The 19,033-nt window shown below is 43.7% G+C and overlaps 1 protein-coding gene across 12 annotated transcripts in view; it reads left to right on the top strand.

Annotated features, from left to right (window-relative positions):
* KCNH7 (potassium voltage-gated channel subfamily H member 7) overlaps positions 1–11,188 on the top strand; it is a 254,188-nt gene extending 243,000 nt beyond the window's left edge. For all 12 annotated transcript variants that reach the window (XM_083493552.1, XM_083493550.1, XM_083493549.1 and 9 more), the window contains 2 exons: positions 9,184–9,373; positions 10,257–11,188. In XM_083493552.1, coding sequence (XP_083349678.1) covers positions 9,184–9,373; positions 10,257–10,526 — 460 coding nt within the window. In that variant the 3' untranslated portion in view covers positions 10,527–11,188. The remainder of the gene's footprint in view (positions 1–9,183; positions 9,374–10,256) is intronic.
* The last annotated feature ends 7,845 nt before the right edge of the window (positions 11,189–19,033 follow it).

The following is a 19,033-nucleotide window of genomic DNA, read 5'->3' as shown; positions in this document are numbered from 1 at the left end:
ATTAATAATGACAACACCGTTTCTCCGGTTTGTGCCTGTGAGCCCAAAGAGAGTGGCAACCCCAAAAGTTCAGCCAAAAAGGACAATTTGATCCATCATCTGAAGGAAGAGGTTTGGTTCCTTTTTCATTGCTCAGTTATTTCTATTCCCTAAAGCAGGGGTCAGCAACCTTTTTCAGCAGGGGGTCGGTCCACTGTCCCTCAGACCTTATATTTTGGAGGGGAAAAATAAAAAATGAACGAATTCCTATGCCCCACAAATAACCCAGTGATGCATTTTAAATAAAAGCACACATTCTGCTCATGTAAAAACTCCAGGCAGGCCCCACAAATAACCCAGAGATGCATTTAAAATAAAAGGGTACATTCTACTCATGTAAAAACACACTGATTCCCAGACCGTCTGAGGGCCGGACTGAGAAGGCGATAGAGCCGCATCTGGCCCACGGGCCTTAGTTTGCCTACCCATGCCCTCAAGTATTTCCTCTGATCCCTTTTCCCATGTTTTTTTCCTTCTCCCGGAAAATGAAAGTTTGCAATGTGTGGCTGTTTCCCTCTTTGAAAAGAGTAGCCTAATGTGTCAGCTGCCTTTGAAGCATGTGTTACATTCCATTGCAAGAACATTCAATGTCTGATGTGAGAGCTATTTTGCTACTTTCTTTGTAATAAGAAACTGCAAACTCGTTCCCCACCCTGCAAAAAAGAAAAGGGAAAAGCAACTCTATAAGTGTCACTTAGTCACACTGTGCAAGGAAAACAGTTGTTTTCTTTGTCAAAATACTGTATAGGTAAGCTTCCTTTTCCTAATGCACTCCATATAATATTTCAACACTTCTCTCTTCTAAGTGCCTACGATGTTATGGTAGCAGTTGGTTAAAGAACACCGCTCTCAGCCTTGTTCAGAATAAAGTGAAGTAGAGCTGATTAGTCATACAGCACAATTCACCATATAACTGCATCTATTTCAGAGTATTCAGCATTTATTTGTTTCAGCCAGTAATGCTAAAAATAAAAATTAGCTGAAACCATAAAAATAACATGGAGTAATGAAACAATCCTAAGCAGAGCACAAGATAGTATCAAATAAACAGCAGAATTACCCAGATTTATTCTGCAGCAGCCAAGACAAATGTACCCATTATTGATCTCTTGTTATTTGCATGTAAAAATTCTGACTTCTGGTTGACTAGTTGACCCGTGCCTTCAATAGGAAACAGAAGAATTTATTCTGCACATTTGGGGGGTGGGTAACAGAACAAAACAAGTGCTGCTGCTGCTGTTTCTTTGGCGATCATTTGCAGATGAGTAAGATTGTCTTCCATGAACACAGTTTTAACAGCGAGTCCGTAAGTGATTGTGGAGACCAATTCTGGATCCACAAGTCCTTCCACAGTGGGGACATAGGCTTCTGGGTAGGAGTTGATCATGGTAAGGGTTTGCCAAGCATGCCTTCCTCTTAGCGCGTTTCTCCCTTTTGTCCTGAGTTCGAGTGTCTTCAAAACCCATGACACCTTTGGTAAAGGCAGTTCTCCAATTGGAGCACTCGCAGGCCAGTGTTTTTCAGTTGTTGGTGTTCATACATTTTTTTAGATTTGCCTTGAGAGAGTCTTTAAACCTCTTTTGTTGACCACCAGAATTACGCCTTCCATTTTTAAGTTCGGAATAGATAATCAGGCATCCGCAGAACATGACCAGTCCAATGAAGTTGATGTTGAAGAATCATTGGGGTAATAGAACAAAATAAGTGCAGGATGTATTCAACGGCTTCCTCATCATCTTAGATTTTAGGGGAGGGTATAATATTGCCCAAGGGGATCTTGGGCCTGCATTTATTAAAGAGTTACTTGCCATTCCTCATGTCAAAACACTCTTTGACATGGAAAAGGGTCGTGAACTACTATGGTAGATCATCTGCTTTGCAAGCAGAATGTCTTAGCTTCAGTACCTAGCATCCTGTCTGACAGCTTGGACAGCTGCTGCCAATCAGTGTAGACAGTACTGAGCAAAGTGGGCCAGTGGCCTGACCAGTAGTCAGGTATCCCCATCTAATAAAACAGAAGGGGTAACCAGTGGGGTGCCTAAAAGAGCCTTTAGAAACTTGTTCTGAGATTATGCCATAGGAAAAGAAAGCCAAAGAAAGCCACAGGCTTCAGATTCTGTGGGTTCAATTTATTTTGGAATGCATAGATCCTCCAAAATTCCAGGACCCCAGTAACAGATTGCTCTGTTTTAGTCCCAGGGCATAGTCTGAGGGACATGGGTGGCGTTGTGGTCTAAACCACTGAGCCACTTGGGCTTGCTTATCGGAAGGTCGCGGTTCAATTCCCTGCAACGGGGTGAGCTCCCGTTGCTCTGTCCCAGCTTCTGCCAACCTAGCAGTTCGAAAGCACACCAGTGCAAGTAGATAAATAGGTACCACTGCGGTGGGAAGGTAAATGGCATTTCTGTGTGCTCTGGCTTACGCCACGGTGTTCCGTTGAGCCAGAAGCGGTTTAGTCATGCTGGCCACATAACCCAGAAAGCTGTGACAAACACCAGCTCCCTTGGCCTGAAAGTGAGATGAGCACCACAACCCCATAGTCACCTTTGACTGGACTTAACCATCCAGGGGCCCTTTACCTTTTAAAACAAACAAACAAACAAACAAACAAACAAACAAACAAGAACCTTATATGGTGTAGCAACCTTGTTGAATCTGAAGAAGTCAGGATCTGCTCAGTGGCAAGATGGGAGACCACCTGGAAATCTCATCTATACCACCTTTAGTTCTATCAGCAAAGTAAGGCAGAATATAAATATAATGAATAAATAAAAGTGTACCTGTGCTTGATCCAGTAAAGAAAACCCTCAGATAATGGAATGATTTAACCTGCTCTGTTTTATAGAAATCAAACTTTCCAGTCATTTTATACCCAAAGACAATCATTTTGGTTTTTTTACCACAATGGACTTTTAGGATGCAGTCTTATACTCATCTGCAAGGACCATTGCACTCCATAAGACTTTAGCTTGAATAGAGAAGTATAGGATTGCACTGCAAAGCAGTAGAGCACACTACCGGCTGCAAAGCAAACTATCAGACCATCTTTACGATTATCCACTATCTGTTGTGGACAAAAGTATTAGACTTTGGTTGTTTCCAGATTACCTCTTATTAAGCATTCATCCTAATTGCCTTGCAAGGATGTATTTTGATGTTGCATCAAGCTATTGCTATCCAACACATACCTGTGTATTTTCCCATCACTTCCCTTATTGCAAAAAGTCAGAATTGGTGTGGGGGTTTTTTGGAAGGGGGGACTGGATCTGTTGCCCAAGAGCATTGAATTTTAATTATGCAACCTGGATTTGCTAGTACAGTGGTACCTCGTGTTACATAGGCTTCAGGTTATGGACTCTGCTAGCCCAGAAATAGTGCTTCAGGTTAAGAACTTTGCTTCAGGATAAGAACAGAAATCGTGCTCCGGCGGTGGGAAGCCCCATTAGCTAAAGTGGTACCTCAGGTTAAGAACAGTTTCAGGTTAAGAACGGACCTCCGGAACGAATTAAGTACTTAACCCGAGGTACCACTGTATGCGATTAAATCCCACCTGTGAAATAGAAGCACCCCCAGTTGACCTAGTGCATTCTATCACAATAAAGTTTTAGGTTTCTGGTGCCTACAGCTTCAGGCTGAATTACAGATTACCTATTCCTGGTCAGTTTTTCTTCAGTCGGAATCATGAGCCCTGTCAGTGCTAACCAGCCACTGATTGTTGTAAGCAAAAGGAAGCAAATCAATAAAACAACTGGCAAGATCTGATGGAACACAGATAAAATTTGCTTTGCTCAGCCTTAAGGCACAAATGAAAGTAAAGTCACCATATTTATCTTGTTGACCCCTTCTGTTTAAGAATTGAAGATTAAATTTGAAGAGGGATTTTAAGATTTACTTAATCATTCCTCAAATCGTAGGGCAGGAAAAAAGGAAAAATAATGATCTTCCTCAAGAGCCAACATAACTGTGAGTTCTTTGTTGTCCTTGCCCCACATGTGTTAAAATCGCCTGCCAAGACAGTAATAGAGTCAATATATCTATACCCAGTAACTCAATTCTAAAACACAATTTGTTCCAAGTTAATTCTATACAGAATTTCAGGTTCCCAGGGCTGATATAGATGTTAACTATTAAAAGAGAGGAAAGAGGAATCCATACTGTAATTACCAGAGAAAACATAATTCAAGCTTGTTTGTTCACTCCTCAATTTTAGGGCCATATTAAGAAAAAAAGTGGCAAAGCCTTTTCCTGCTAGTTTATAAGCTTTACACCCAGGTAAAATAATTTTGTCTGAATCAATAGCGACAATCCAGGCTTCTTGTAAACAAATCATATTGTGTCTCCTAAGCCGTTTTTGAAGATCATCCCCAGGGCAACAAGTGGTCCAGCCAGCTATATTCCGTGGAAACAATAGATAGGCAGCTATTATTCCCCATTCTCTGGGGAAGAGTTCTTTGTCATTGGGACAAGGCATTTAATCAAATCGGGAAGGAAACACTCAACTTCTCCTTAATGGAAGTTCATTTCCCTGCAAGATTTCACTAGATGGTAATGAAGATGGCCTGCCATCATTCTTCTCTTTCAGGCAGCCTAGAATTAATCTGTGGCCCAGAATTGTCAAAAACATAATTTGCTGTCAAACAGTCTCCTCTTTCTCTCTTAGCCTGGGTTTGCACTGGGTAATACAGGAATCATGTTGGATCTGCTGGATTTTTATCTGCACATGCAAACTTGTGTATTTAGCCTTGTGGTTGACTAAAGGGTTTTCTTGGTTTACATTTTTCAAATATAGGGGGAGGAACCAAAGGTGGCTTGTCCCCCACCACCACCCCCATTTCCTTTTTTGACATCCTGCTTAAGGCACCTGCAGATTTTCAGTATTTTGCAGGAAGCACATACTGAAACTTTATGTTTGTGCCATTTATGTGGATTAAAGAGCTCTGTTGTCGTCCAACAAATCCACTTAAGAAAACTGTTTGCAGTTAGGGAAATGATACAGAAATGAGAAGTGCAGGATGAACGAATGATTTTTAAGCACTCTGCAAGCAAATCAGGATGAACCCCCATTTTCATGTATCTGCCCCAAAAACAAATCAGAATGACTCCTCAATAAAAACCTGACAGCCTTATCACTACGTAAGCTTTGTGCAAGTAAATCAGGATGAATGCTTAATAAATAGGCTCTCTTAGCTACTGTTCTTACAATTTATAGGGAGTTTGGGCAGGGGCCTGGACTCTCAGGTTAGTGAGTGTAGATTTGCAGCCTGAATTTTAGTACATGATTTGGCAGTCGTCCTCAATTATGGCAGATTACTTGTCAGCTGATACATTTTATATTAATGACAGGAGCAAGCTAGGAATAAATCACACAAAGTAAAGTGGAGTTTATTTGGGGGGGAAACAGGATATGCACAGGAATATCAGGCCTAATGAGCACATCAACTCTTTTTCCATCTTGCCCCCATGAAGCAGTTGCAGAGACTGAAGGTTCCTGCCTTCCCACAACTGCCTAAGGCCCCTCAGTAAAACAAATGTTCAGTAAAACATATTGGAGATGGCTAATCCAGGCAACTCTGAACAATATCCCATTACAGTGGTACCTCGGGTTAATTACTTAATTCGTTCCGGAGGTCCGTACTTAACCTGAAACTGTTGTTAACCTGAAGCACCACTTTAGCTAATGGGGCCTCCTGCTGTTGAAGCACGATTTCTGTTCTCATCCTGAAGCAAAGTTCTTAACCTGAAGCACTATTTCTGGGTTAGCAGAGTCTGTAACCTGAAGCGTACGTAACCTGAAGCGTATGTAACCCGAGGTACCACTGTACATCAGTGTTCTGTAATCTGAAATGATTGGCTGAGTATAGGCTCCTAAACATCAGAAATTTGCTAGAGTTCAGTCACTAAAATGGATCCTATCTTAACTGTAAAACAAAAAGGTTGTAGCTTTTCCCCTGAATTTAGAAATGGGCATGAAATGGGCATGAAAACAGAAGATATCCTTTGGCACGACCTTTCGGTTTCTGAAGGCTAAAGTATCTCACAGGACCACGCCCCTTCCCTTTTGCAAGTGGAATAAATCTTGTAAACGGGCACAGAAAAGACTTGCAAGAAAGCAGCACTGCATCTAATTGGAAATTGGCCTTTGTCCAGCCTTTTATTTTTTTAATAAAAAAATAAAATGAAATCATTTCCCTAGGATTCCATTACTGTCAGCACTTTTGTCATGACAAATGGGCAATTTCATCCTGAATTGACAAACTCAGTCTATATTAGTCACCGAGTGCTCCTGGGCACATTGTACTGTACATTTTAACAAGCAATTTAAAGCCGATATAAGACTTCCCTTGCATTCTATGAGCCAATAAAGCCTGAATAGCTGTGGCCTAATTTCCAGTGGAAAAAAAGAAAAAAATGCAGCAACATGACATATGTTACAAGACAGCAGGTAGCAGGAAGCATGCAGAGAGCTCTGTCTGCTGCTTCCTGCCTGACAAACCTTTGGTGGTTTCGGATAATCATTTGCAGTGGAGCAGCTTACCTGAGAACTCAGCGCTGTGGCTCTAACTGAGAACTGGTGAAAACTGCCACTGCATTTTCACTTCCTTGGATTTCTGATCAGTTGACAGAGTGTAGTGAGTGTTTATTTACTTCATTTGTAAATTAAATCTAACTTACTTTTTTGACAACAAAGCGCCCAAGGTGACTCTCAACAGTTTAAGAGCAACATGTAACCACATCAAAGTAGCAAAATGCTGTTCGTAAAAGAGAGATAAAACGATAAGCAACGGTAGCAAAATCCACAACAGCAGGAAACCCTCCCCCTCCCCCCAAATAATACAAATTAAGACAGATCAAACACCTGGCAAATATGGAAGCATCTTTTTTTCTGCTTGCCTGGAAGCAAGCTAAGAAAGAGGCAGGCTGGCAGGCTTCACAAGGAAGGGAGTCCCAGAGACTTGGCAACACTACTGAGATTTCCCTGCTGTGTGTCTGAGCTTCAGTGCATGGAGGAAGGCTTTTAATGAGAGATTCCCTGCGTGTTGAGCAAGCAACCACCATAGTGAACATTGATCAAGGAAGGGTTTTGCATGGAAACCCCTGCGGGAACAAAGGGGAAACCTATCCATTTTCGCAGCAGCTCTAACCTGAGATCATTAGGATCACCGTTTTAGAACTGTTTACCTGAGAAAAGTATCTTGCTAGTACATCCAGGTTATTTCATAGTTCCTGCACAGGTAATACCGGGGGAGAGCATGCCAGTCCCCAATAAATATTATTTCACTTTCAGAAATTGAACATGTTCAGGATCAAATGTTATTTTGACATGCATTACAGTGGTACCTCGGGTTAAGTACTTAATTCGTTCCGGAGGTCCATTCTTAACCTGAAACTGTTCTTAACCTGAAGCACCACTTTAGCTAACGGGGCCTCCTGCTGCTGCTGCCGTGCCGCCAGAGCACAATTTCTGTTCTCATTCTGAAGCAAAGTTCTTAACCCGAGGTACTATTTCTGGGTTAGCGGAGTCTGTAACCTGAAGCATCTGTAACCTGAAGCGTATGTGTCAGGGCTGCCGCCCAGTCCCAGCTCACATAGGACCAAGTCAGCCAGCGTTCAGTTTCAAAGAGTCTTTATTGGATTACAGGTTCCATTTCCAAACTGCAACGTGCAGCCCTACTTCTTCTAGGTCAGAACGACGAAGACCCGTCTGAGTCTCCGCCTCTAGCGCACCAGCTTAATACCCTAGCCTTGCTCCACCTCCTGCGCCTTTCCTTCCGTCTCTGGGTCCTCCTGCCCCCCTGGGTCTCTCCCTTCCTACTCTCTTCTGACGCGGACCCCCCTGACCCTTCCGCCTCCTTGCGGCGGGCTTTGGGACCCGGTTCACTCTCTGGGCTGCTGACTGCGCCAGCTTCCGTTACATTTGAACTTGGCGCGCGCGCCCAACTCTCCACTTTCCTCTTGATCGTTTCCTCGCTCCCCGAGGTGGGCGTGACTACTCCTGACTCATGCCCTCCCTCCTTCTGAAAGTCTCCGGAGCCCGATATCTGGTCCCCTTTCTCCCCGCTGCTCCCGGCTGGGAACGTGGGTCCCGATCTCCAACTGCTGCTTTCTGATCCCTCTCTGGACCCTTCTTCCTGGGGTGTCCCCCTGCTCTCCCCCCTTGCTCTGGCTGCTGGCGCTCCCTTCTGGGAATCCTCGGACTCGCTAGACAGGCTCGGTGATCTCGGGTCGTCATCCCCACTCATCCTTCCTTCGTATTCCTCCCCCTCGCTCTCTGTCTCCTCCCTTCTCTGCGTCTCTGCTCCTGAACCCCTGACAGTATGTAACCTGAGGTACCACTGTACCTGTATTTGTCTTTCAGAAATTGAACATGGGGCACAAAACTTCACCCTTTTCTCCTCCTTCCACTGAACCTCTCCTATAATAGTCCACACACACACACACACACACACACACACACACACACTGGTGCAGCCATTGAGCTCCTATCTGAGATTTGAAAAAGGGCCTCCTTAGACCAAATCTGAAATGATCTACTCCTTCCCTAAAGCTAAATTAGTCCCCTGACCTGGGATCAGGCACAAACTTTGAAAGCGTTCTTCTGCCACTGAATTCCAGCTGTTCAAAAGCTGCCTGCAATCTGCTCTGTTGTGGGCTGTCGTGCAAACTACCTCCCACCCAAAGAAGATACGTTAGCTATCTTCAGATATCTCAAGGGCTGTCACATGGAGGATGGAGCAAGATTGTTTTCTCCTGGTCCACAGGCTAGGACCCGGACCAATGGATTCAAATGACAAGAAAGGAGGTTTCCGACTAAACATCAGGAAGAACTTGCTGGCAGTAAGAGCTGTCCGACAGTGGAACAGACTCCCTTGGAGGTTTTAAAGCAGAGTTTGGATGGCCATCCATCATGTTTGATGTAGCTGGGGGGGTGGACTAGATGGCCCTTGGTGTCCCTTCCAACTCCACACTTCTTTGATTCTGTAAAAGAAAACTGCTTGCCATAGAGTGCCATAAGGAATCTTCTCCCCCTGTTTATTCTTGTTCACAAGTATTAAGTGACGTTACTGCAAGTTGTGGCTCGTTCTTTCTTGCCAAAACTGTGCTATCCCTACAAACATATTTACTGATCTCTTGTTACTTTCCCAGGCTTGAATCCCAAATGACTTCTGACATTCAAACCATCCTACAGCTGCTGCAGAGACAATCGGCACTTGTTCCACCTGCCTATAGCATGGTGGCCACTGGGGCAGATTATCAGAGGCCAGCTGTCCGAATAGTGCAAAGTCTTCACCCCATAGCATCTATTAAAACGGACAGAAGCTTCAGTCCTTCACAGGTATGCATCTGTATACAGATACGTCAGTGGCTTCCTGTGGTTTATTCGGCTGTGTCCTTTTCATGGGCAAGAATTCACGTCATCAGATGCATGCACATACGAGCATGAGAAAAGCCCTGTTGGGTGAGATCAAGGGTCCTTCTCTAGGCCAGCATCCTGTTACCCACAGTGGCCAACCTATGGGATACCTATGGGAGCCCCACAAACACAGCCCCCTGCCACAGTCGTTCCCAGCAGAAGCACAGTGCCTCTGATTCAGCGTATACTCACTAGGACTGTTAGCTACTGATAACATTGTCCCTGTGAATTTATCTGTGTCTATTAGACAAGCTATTGCCTATGAAGGTAGAGGTGTTTATTTGTGTAGGTATACATCTTACAATAATGCCAGAGACCCAATTTCAGACCCTATTTTCAGGGACACTGTCCCAGATTTACAGAAGCCATCCTGGTTTCTGATTTGATCCTAGAATGTCCCACTTTTTCTTAGGACATCCCTATTTTCATCAGAGAAATGTTGGAGGGTATGGAGTTATGTGACCCACCCCCCCCCCGAGCCAAGGGGATAAGTAACTATACAACCTTTAGAAGACATCTGAAAACAACCCTGTATAGGGAAGTTTTTAAATGTTTAATGTTTTATTATGTTTTATATGTGTTGGAAGCTGCCCAGAGTGGCTGGGGCAACCCAGTCAGATGGGCAGGGTATAAATGATTTTTTAAAATAGCATTATTATAGAATAGGTCACGTCCCTATTTTCATCAGAGAAGTGTTGGAGGGTATGCAGCTTTCACAAAGAGACTTTCACTTTTAGGTTTTCATTAGAAACGGACTCTTCAAAATGCTTTCTGACCCTGCTGTTGTTTGGTTTCATTTTCTCAGTGTCCTGAATTTCTAGACCTTGAAAAATCAAAACTGAAATCCAAAGAATCTCTCTCGAGCGGAGTGCATCTTAACACAGCCTCAGAAGACAACCTGGCATCCTTTCTGGAACAGGAGCAGGCCCAGTCTTTAGAGCTGCCCCAACAACATCATCGTAAGGCTTACCTCCACCAAATCAGACACCCATCCTTGCCAGATTCTTCCCTAAGCACTGTAGGAATCTTGGGTCTCCATAGGCATGTTTCTGATCCTGGTCTTCCTGGGAAATAACCCTTTTATACTCTTACATCACCTAAAATGTAAGTGCTTTTAATGGCTGGGTTTCCCCCCTTTTTTATTTTGTATTTAAATCCTCTATACTTGACTCAGGGGCTGCAAGGATATACCATTATATGCAAAAGTACTGTATATTTTCCTAACTTTGTAGCTTATAAGGTAAGGTTAACCAGTAACAATGTAAATATATAAATATATACATATATATATATATATAAACAAGCTGTATGTTCCAAATATAAAGCTGCCAGCATTCTCAAGGCACCTTATATTTTTTAATTTTTTAAAAAGCACCTGCATGTTTGGAAATGATAATGGATCTGTTGCATGGAGACTACTATTTACTGTTTTCAACGAAACCCTATTTTACTGCGGATATGCCTTCCAAAAAAAGCACCCAGTAATGATGGTCAACACAGAAATTACTTTTTTTTTTAAGAGCTACTCTGCAGCTCCAGCAAAAAATAAATAAATAAAATTTCAATTTACCTTTTGAAAATTATACAGTGGCCATTCCGGCACTGAACTTCTTTCCCCCCCTTTTATAATCAACACAACCATACCATAGCTTGGATAAAAGACTACAGTAGCTAAGTCTTCTGTGTTTTGGAAGTCATTCATGTAACACACCATTAGCAAAAATAGGTGACTTTTAAAAATAAAACTGCTAGGGCAACTGAGCTGCACAGTGGAAAGCATCATCAATGACTTGCACCCCCATTAACTGAATGATGTCATTAAAAAAACCTTACTTTCTCTTTATTAAAACCACATCGGTATCTATAAGCTGCCACCCTACAAAAGGCAGTTAGCTGTCAAGAGACCCTCAAACATAATCAAATGCAATAAATATAATTTATACATAACACAGAAGACTTTGTTCCTTTTGTTCAATGCAGAAAGCTGAGAGATGGAAATATTTGGCTCCTTTTTATAATGGACATGGTTGCGTTTTGAGAACTCTCTCTTAATTTTCTACACACACGGGGGGGGGGGGAGAGACTGATCCAGTTGTGTTCTTACATTATCAGAAGGGTTTTCAATCATCAGCTACCTCTGCTAATGGAAGGAGGCGACCTGCAATTTTGCTCTTCCTCCTGAAATCCCACTACCACCACTTTCCACCATGTTCTAGAGACTCCCTGAATATGCAGCTGATTTTTGGGAGGTGTTGCTGGGAGGATAAATTAGCAAAAATGCCCCCACTCTTCCTCCATTAGCAGATGCCTTCACTGGATCGAAACTCTTTCCATTGGCTGCAAGAGCACCAGTTGGGTTCTGCCCAATTAGATAAACCACTTCAACGTGGTTTTCCACCTGGGTTATTTTTTAACCTTAGGGCATTCTCACACAATGGCACCAAAGTTGCCCATTCATATAAAACTCCTTACATGTTAAATTTGTTCCTTCCGGGTAGTGGAGCACAATGGGTAGTCTCGATCCATTCTAGTGCAGTACCCACACACTGCGAGGGGCAAGGGGTGGTCGCCGTAGGGCTCAGTAGAGCCTTGGTTTTCTTCTGATCCTTGGCACACTCTCAAATGCAAGCATGCAAATGTAGAATAGGTGAAAGGTAAAGGACCCCTGGACAGTTAAGTCCAATCAAAGGCGACTATGGGGTTGCGGCTCTCATCTCGCTTTCAGGCCGAGGGAGTCAGCATTTGTCCGCAGACAGCTTTCTGGGTCATATGACCAACTAGACTAAACCACTTCTGGAGCAACGGAACACCGTGACATAAGCTAGGGTGCACAGAAACACTGTTTGCCCTCCCGCCACAGCAGTACCTATTTATCTACTTGCACTGGCATGCTTTCGAACTGCTAGGTGGGCAGGAGCTGGGACAGAGCAACAGGAGCTCACTCCATTGTGGGGATTTGAACCGCCGACCTTCCGATCAACAAGCCGTGCTGTTATGGGAACCAGAAGGTCTATCCATACACTGCTGTGTCTCTGTCCACTCCCACCCTACCCTGCTTCTGAACCAAGGCAAAAGTAGTGGGAAAATAGAAACTGGCTGTATTGAACCTTATGGTGACCCATTCATTAAAAAAGCAGTGTATCTGCACTAGGATACAGCAGCTCCAAAGTGTGCTTATTGTAAACATGCATTCCCTAAACACATATTGAAGCAACACTATTCATTGAAGTGAATGGGGAGAGGGGAGTAGTTCCCAGAAAGCTAGTGTAATATGGAAGCATTCCTAAAGATATATATGTATGATTGAGTGTTCAGTCGGCAGAACAGAAGACTCTTAATCTCAGGGTTGTGGGTTCGAGCCTCACATTGAGCAAAAAGATACCCGCATTGCAGCGGGTTGGACTAGATGACTTGTGGTCCTTTCCACCTCTGCAATTCTAGGATTCTAATATATGCCTCAATGTATATATATATATATGCACACCTCTTCGAGTACAGCTGTAAACCTTATTTCTAACTAAGTAAACCAAGTAAGTCTATCCGGTGTCCAAAGCTGACTCTACAAGAGTAAATTTTTCAAAGATCCATAGGTGTTAAATACAGTCTATACTGCATGTGCATAATGCTTTGCGGATACTTAAGATTTAATTTTATTAAAATATAACATGCTTCAAACGTCGTGTTTGTTTTAGAAGAGAACTGACCTTTCTCACTACGGTATTTGCCCAAGTCAAAGCAGCCACGTAATTCCTTAAACTTAAATAAAAGCTTTAAGATGGGAATCTACCAAAAGTGATCCAAGTCAGTTAATTTCTTTAGGTCCGTGATGTGGTGTGAGGAGAAGAGGAAAAGAAAACGAAAAATGAGGGAGGCACCAACAGCAGGAAGAATGTAAAAAGCAAGACCAATATCCTAAAATTACTATTTAATAAAGGGATGGGGAATTATTGTTTAATAGAGGGGTGCTTCTTTTAAAGCAGCAGTGGGGACCTTTGGCTATTGCTGAACTACAATTCCCATCAGCCACAGCCAGCATGGCCAATTGTCAGGAATGATGATGCTCTAGTCCAGCAATATCTGAATGCACATACATTCCCTCCATCCCTGATTTAATAGGAAATAGGGCGTGGGTGGCGCTGTGGGTTAAACCACAGAGCCTAGGACTTGCCGAGCCGAAGGTTGGCGGTTCAAATCCCCGCGACGGGGTGAGCTCCTGTTGCTCAGTCCCTGCTCCTGCCAACCTAGCAGTTCGAAAGCACGTCAAAGTGCAAGTAGATAAATAGGTACCACTCCGGCGGGAAGGTAAACGGCGTTTCCGTGCGCTGCTCTGGTTCGCCAGAAGCGGCTTAGTCATGCTGGCCACATGACCTGGAAGCTGTACGCCGGCTCCCTTGGCCAATAAAGCGAGATGAGCGCCGCAACCCCAGAGTCGGTCACAACTGGACCTAATGGTCAGGGATCCCTTTACCTTTACCTTTTATGACTTAGTAACAATCATACAAGATCATGAGTAGCACTGCCAGGCTTTTCTGATGGTCCATGTTGGACGTATACAGACATTCCTACATATATTCTGTAGATGAAGAGAACCAAACTGCTTTCGGAATTACCAGTTTAATAACAATTGTAACGTATAAGGCTTTGCATTGTTTGTGTTTATGGGACACACTTATGGTGATGAGTGTGCAAGCCTTTTGAGATCCACCAGGACATTTTGAGCTCCCAAGATTGGTCGACAGGGTCTATGCCCGTTAAAGGCAACGTTTTGCCATTCCTCTGGGGGACATGGAAAGATCACCTGTGTGACAGGGAAATGTCACCACGAGGTGACAACATTCGCCCCGCTTTTTTTTTTTTGCAGTTTCTTTGTTTCATAAATGTGCTTCGGCGTGTGAAATCAAGTTCGGAGCTTATGAAGTGCTACAATAGGAAAGCTAATGTTGTATTTCACATGGCTGGTCTCAATTTCACAGATGGAGAGTACCTTTATAACCACAAAGGAATTACCTGTCAAAAGTGTGAACTCAGCCTGGGACAAAAGCAGCAAATCACCCTCGATTCCCGAAAGAGCTTGACGAATGGACGTTTTGTTTACATATTCTAAAGTTACGTTTGATTCAAAAATTGTGCTCAGAAACTTTTAAACTAGGGTGGGGAACCTCAGGCCTCTAGGTCTCTATTGGATGCCTGGAACTCTTGCCCAGGCCACTCCCATTCCCAGGCTGTGCCCTCGAACTTTAAAAATGTCCTCTTGCTTGCCCAGAAAGGTGGTGTAGAGGTGTATAGGTGAGGCCTGACATTTGCATGGTGAGAACCCATGTCTACTGTTTCAATGGTAAGAGACGCATCTTTTTCTCTGCTTTGGCCTTTAGTCTCCACAACCACTGGTATGTGCCCCCTGCCCCAGATGGGGGGGAGCTGAAAAACATTCCCCACTCCACTTTTAATAGGGGGGGGTTGCTTATTTCTTCATGTGCATTAATACAGCAGCCTGCCTTTCCCCCACTCTCCAGTTTCTTGTCAACATCAGCTTGCAGTTTGATTAAAAAACCGTATTTTTCGCTCTATAAGACGCACCAGACCACAAGACGCACCTAGTTTTTGGAGGAGGAAAACAAGAAAAAAAATATTCTGGATCTCAGAAGCCAGAACAGCAAGAGGGATCACTGCGTAGTGAAAGCAGCAATCCCTCTTGCTGTTCTGGCTTCTGGGATAGCTGCGCAGCCTGCATTCGCTCCATAAGACGCACACACATTTCCCCTTACTTTTTAGGAGGGAAAAAGTGAGTCTTATAGAGCAAAAAATACGGTATGTACAGGAGATGATGTCATCTTCTTCCGCTGTGCTTGTCACAAGCATTATTCCATTATTTAAAAACAACCACCCTACTTCTCTCAAATATTTGGTGCCACTCTTTTCCCTTGCATATTTTATCTGCATGATGCTTCCCAAATGGTGTGAATATAGAAGCTGCCTTAACCCTAACCCTTTGTGCCTGCCCGTTATTCCTTCAGGTCTTCCTTACCCAACTCCCTCCTTCTTTCCCTGCTAGCTGGAGCTGGGGGGGGGGGGCGGGTTGCAGTCCAAAAATAGCTAAAGGTCACCAGCTTCATGAAGGCTGCTCCATGTGTTTTCTTCTCTCTGCCTCCTAGACTGATGCCCTGCTCCTTTTCTCCCCAGTCTTAAGAGCCACAGGTTTGCCTGCATGCAACATTGTGTAATGGGGAAAGTGGTCGGGTGGCCTGCTGGTTTTTATGTCACAAAGGCATTCGCAGTCTTAGGTAGGAACCTAGGAAAATGCCTTATACTGAGTCAGACCATTGCTCTATCCAGTTCAGGATTGTCTGCAATGGCTGTCCAGGGTTTCAGACAGTGGAGCTTCCCAGTCTCAGCACTACCTAGCGTGTGTTCACATTACGGCCTTGTTTCTGCGGTTCATTTCACAGATCTTCCCCCCCAGCTTCTTTTGTGCCAAATTCGTTCCAATGAGGGTGTTGAGGGGCAGGGATGTCTTTGCCCTATGTATAGGCTAGAGATAACTTAGGAACAGCTTAAGGGCTCTGGTCAGTGTGAAACCAGTTTGAGAAACAACACATTGAACCATAGTGCCTTATAACAAGGTAAAGGTAAAGGGACCCCTGACCATTAGGTCCAGTCGTGACTGACTCTGGGGTTGCGGCGCTCATCTCGCTTTATTGGCCAAGGGAGCTGGCATACAGCTTCCAGGTCATGTGGCCAGCATGACTAAGCCACTTCTGGTGAACCAGAGCAGCGCACGGAAACGCAGTTTACCTTCCCGCCGGAGTGGTACCTATTTATCTACTTGCACTTTGACGTGCTTTTGAACTGCTAGGTTGGCAGGAGCAGGGACCGAGCAACAGGAGCTCACCCCATTGTGGGGATTCGAACCACCGACCTTCTGATTGGCAAGTCCTAGGCTCTGTGGTTTAACCCACAGTGCCACCCGTGTCCCGCCTTATAACAAAGCACAGGTTAAATATCTATTTTGGATAACACTGTGTGAACATGGATTAAAAACCCAGCCCCGGAAACGCAGTGTGTGCGCAGTAAGTGGCAGTGTGAACACAACCCTAATGATGCCAGAGGTTGAACCTGAAACTTTCTACAAAAAAGAAGTGCTTTACCACTGAGCTACACTCCTCCCCATCTTGCCGTGGCTCTAGGAACAAGAACATTTGGGAGCTTTTGACACGGTAAAAGCCCACATGGTCTTTCAACCGCATCCTACTGGCTTCTCTACTCTCTCATCTTTTGAGTGGCACCTCTCCATCCAGGCTGGGAAAGCAGTCCTGAGTAAGATGTCAGATCCACAGGACTTATAGGAACACTATAGGGAGATATACATTCTATTCATGCAGCCCAATGCAATGTCTTGCTGTGTTCAGTTGGGCTTACTCCTCTGTAAGTGTGCACAGGGATTGTAGCTTTCAAATGCCTACTTTAATTAAAATCCCTATCTGTTTGCTCTGTACAATCCCCGTTCTGTCATATATAATGTCCCATGTGAATTAAGCACTCTTATGTGCTTAGTTTTTATACAGCTTGGAATCAGCCTGACTCTCTCATCAGCCCTCCAGTACTGATACATTTGAAAGGATAATGCTCCATCAGCTGTGGCTCACTAGCTCAAAGAAAGGAAGGAAGGAAAGCCTATTAGTGGTCATGTATCAGCATAGCCCTGCTACAAGAGTTCAAAATGTGTTATAATTGAATAGGTTTCTATGTGAAAACCAATGATTTTTGAAAGATCTATTTAACATATAACAAATCCCCACTGGCACATAAAAATGCTTGCACTTATGTCATTAAACTATCATTTCCAGTTATACTATATGGCTGTTGCAAAACAAATGGCTCTTTTACTTTATTCCTTGCATTCTTTTTTTAGGCCAGCTGTGCTTTCCTTTATATTCTCTGCTACATTGCCCCATCACTGGATCCTAAATGCACATGTTCCAAACATGTCAATGAGAACGCTCTCATCACTAACCAGCGAAACTCTAGGAGTTTGGATTTGATATCCCACTTTATCACTACCCGAAGGAGTCTCAAAGTGGCTAACATTCTCCTTTCCCTTCCTCCCCCACAACAAACACTCTGTGAGGTGAGTGGGGCTGAGAGACTTCAGAGAAGTGTGACTAGCCCAAGGTCACCCAGCAGCTGCATGTGGAGGAGCAGGGAAGCGAACCCGGTTCACCAGATTACGAGTCCACCACTCTTAACCACTACACCACACTGGCTCACACTTAAGGCAGTAACGCTGAGATCCTTTAAGGAACTCGTTGACTCTCACCTGAGTTTATCGTGAGCCTATGCGTTAAGGTGAAAGCCATTTCAGTTGCTGTGGTAAACAAATGTGAACTTTCTTCTCTCTGTAAATTGAATTATTTACTCCTACTCGGTCCAAACTGAAAAGATGACACCTAAAATATTGTAATGGGGAACTGTCTTATAAGCAGAGATTAACCATGAGATTCTGTGTCCACTCTGAAGTCCCATTGAATTTATTGAGACTTATTCTCAGCTCAATACATGTAGGAACTTTCAGCCTTAAAAAGCTTGTTGATCTTATTAAAAGAAGGCTTGAAGATCAACAGTAGTATTCTGCAGTTATAGTCCAGGGATGAACATGAATCAGAGCACTTCAGAAACTTTAGGTACCTGCACTAACAGCTAGCAGTGGAATGTTAGTAGTTAGGTTAGAAATTAAAAAAGGTTCCAAGTCCACAAATCTGAATGCACACAGTAATCGTCCGTTCCAGAAATATCAGTTATACAAGATGGAGCTCCAATATTCTTGAATCCTGAGGAAATTTAAGCCAGTTAAAGCAGGGCTAAGCTTTTTGTGCCCCCAAACCAGCTGCAAACGAAAACAACAAATTGGTCCTCAAAACATTTTTTAAATTATTTCAGCAATTTTTATTAGGTTCTCCTGAAATTTAGCTTATTTACATCACGGTGGTGGCATGCAGTCTGAGCCTTCTGCCTGAAGTTTAGATACAGATGCATCTGTAGAACTGAAGGGTTGTGTGGTTGCTGTTTTCTCTGAGCTTTAGTTGTGCCTCACTGAAGCAAGGAAGCCTTGGTTTGTTTATACCCACATTTGCATTTCTCCTCTCCAGCTATCAGGAGCAAGCCACCAGATGTTTGGCAGCATGGAGATAGGCCTGCTCAAATTGCCCTTGGAAGATTTTGCTTCTGCTAGTCATACTGATCGCCACATATGGCAGTAGTTTAAAATGTTCTAGATGGCTTCGCTATTTTTGTATGTGTGTTTTTTAATGCTTAAGGCCATTCATGATTTTAATTGAAAGAGATGCAAGTATCATGTCCCAGGTTGGACAAACAGGGGGTTTAAGGGAGAGGCAGGTCTACTGCAAATGTAGCACTGCAAACTCAATCTACGCTCAGCCAATCCTAATTTCCCTGCCTTCTTGCAACCTTCTTGCAACTCCAGGAGGCAACACTGGTGTCCATGCCCTCCTTTTAATCTCATTTCTAGTTTTTCTCCCACCTGCCTTTGATTCTGGCTGCACCTACTGTTGGTCTTCCCGCCTTCTG

Source organism: Podarcis liolepis (assembly GCF_965112155.1).
Source record: "Podarcis liolepis genome assembly, chromosome: 1".
Lineage (NCBI taxonomy): Eukaryota > Metazoa > Chordata > Lepidosauria > Squamata > Lacertidae > Podarcis > Podarcis liolepis.
This window is presented reverse-complemented; position numbering and strand designations above follow the sequence as displayed.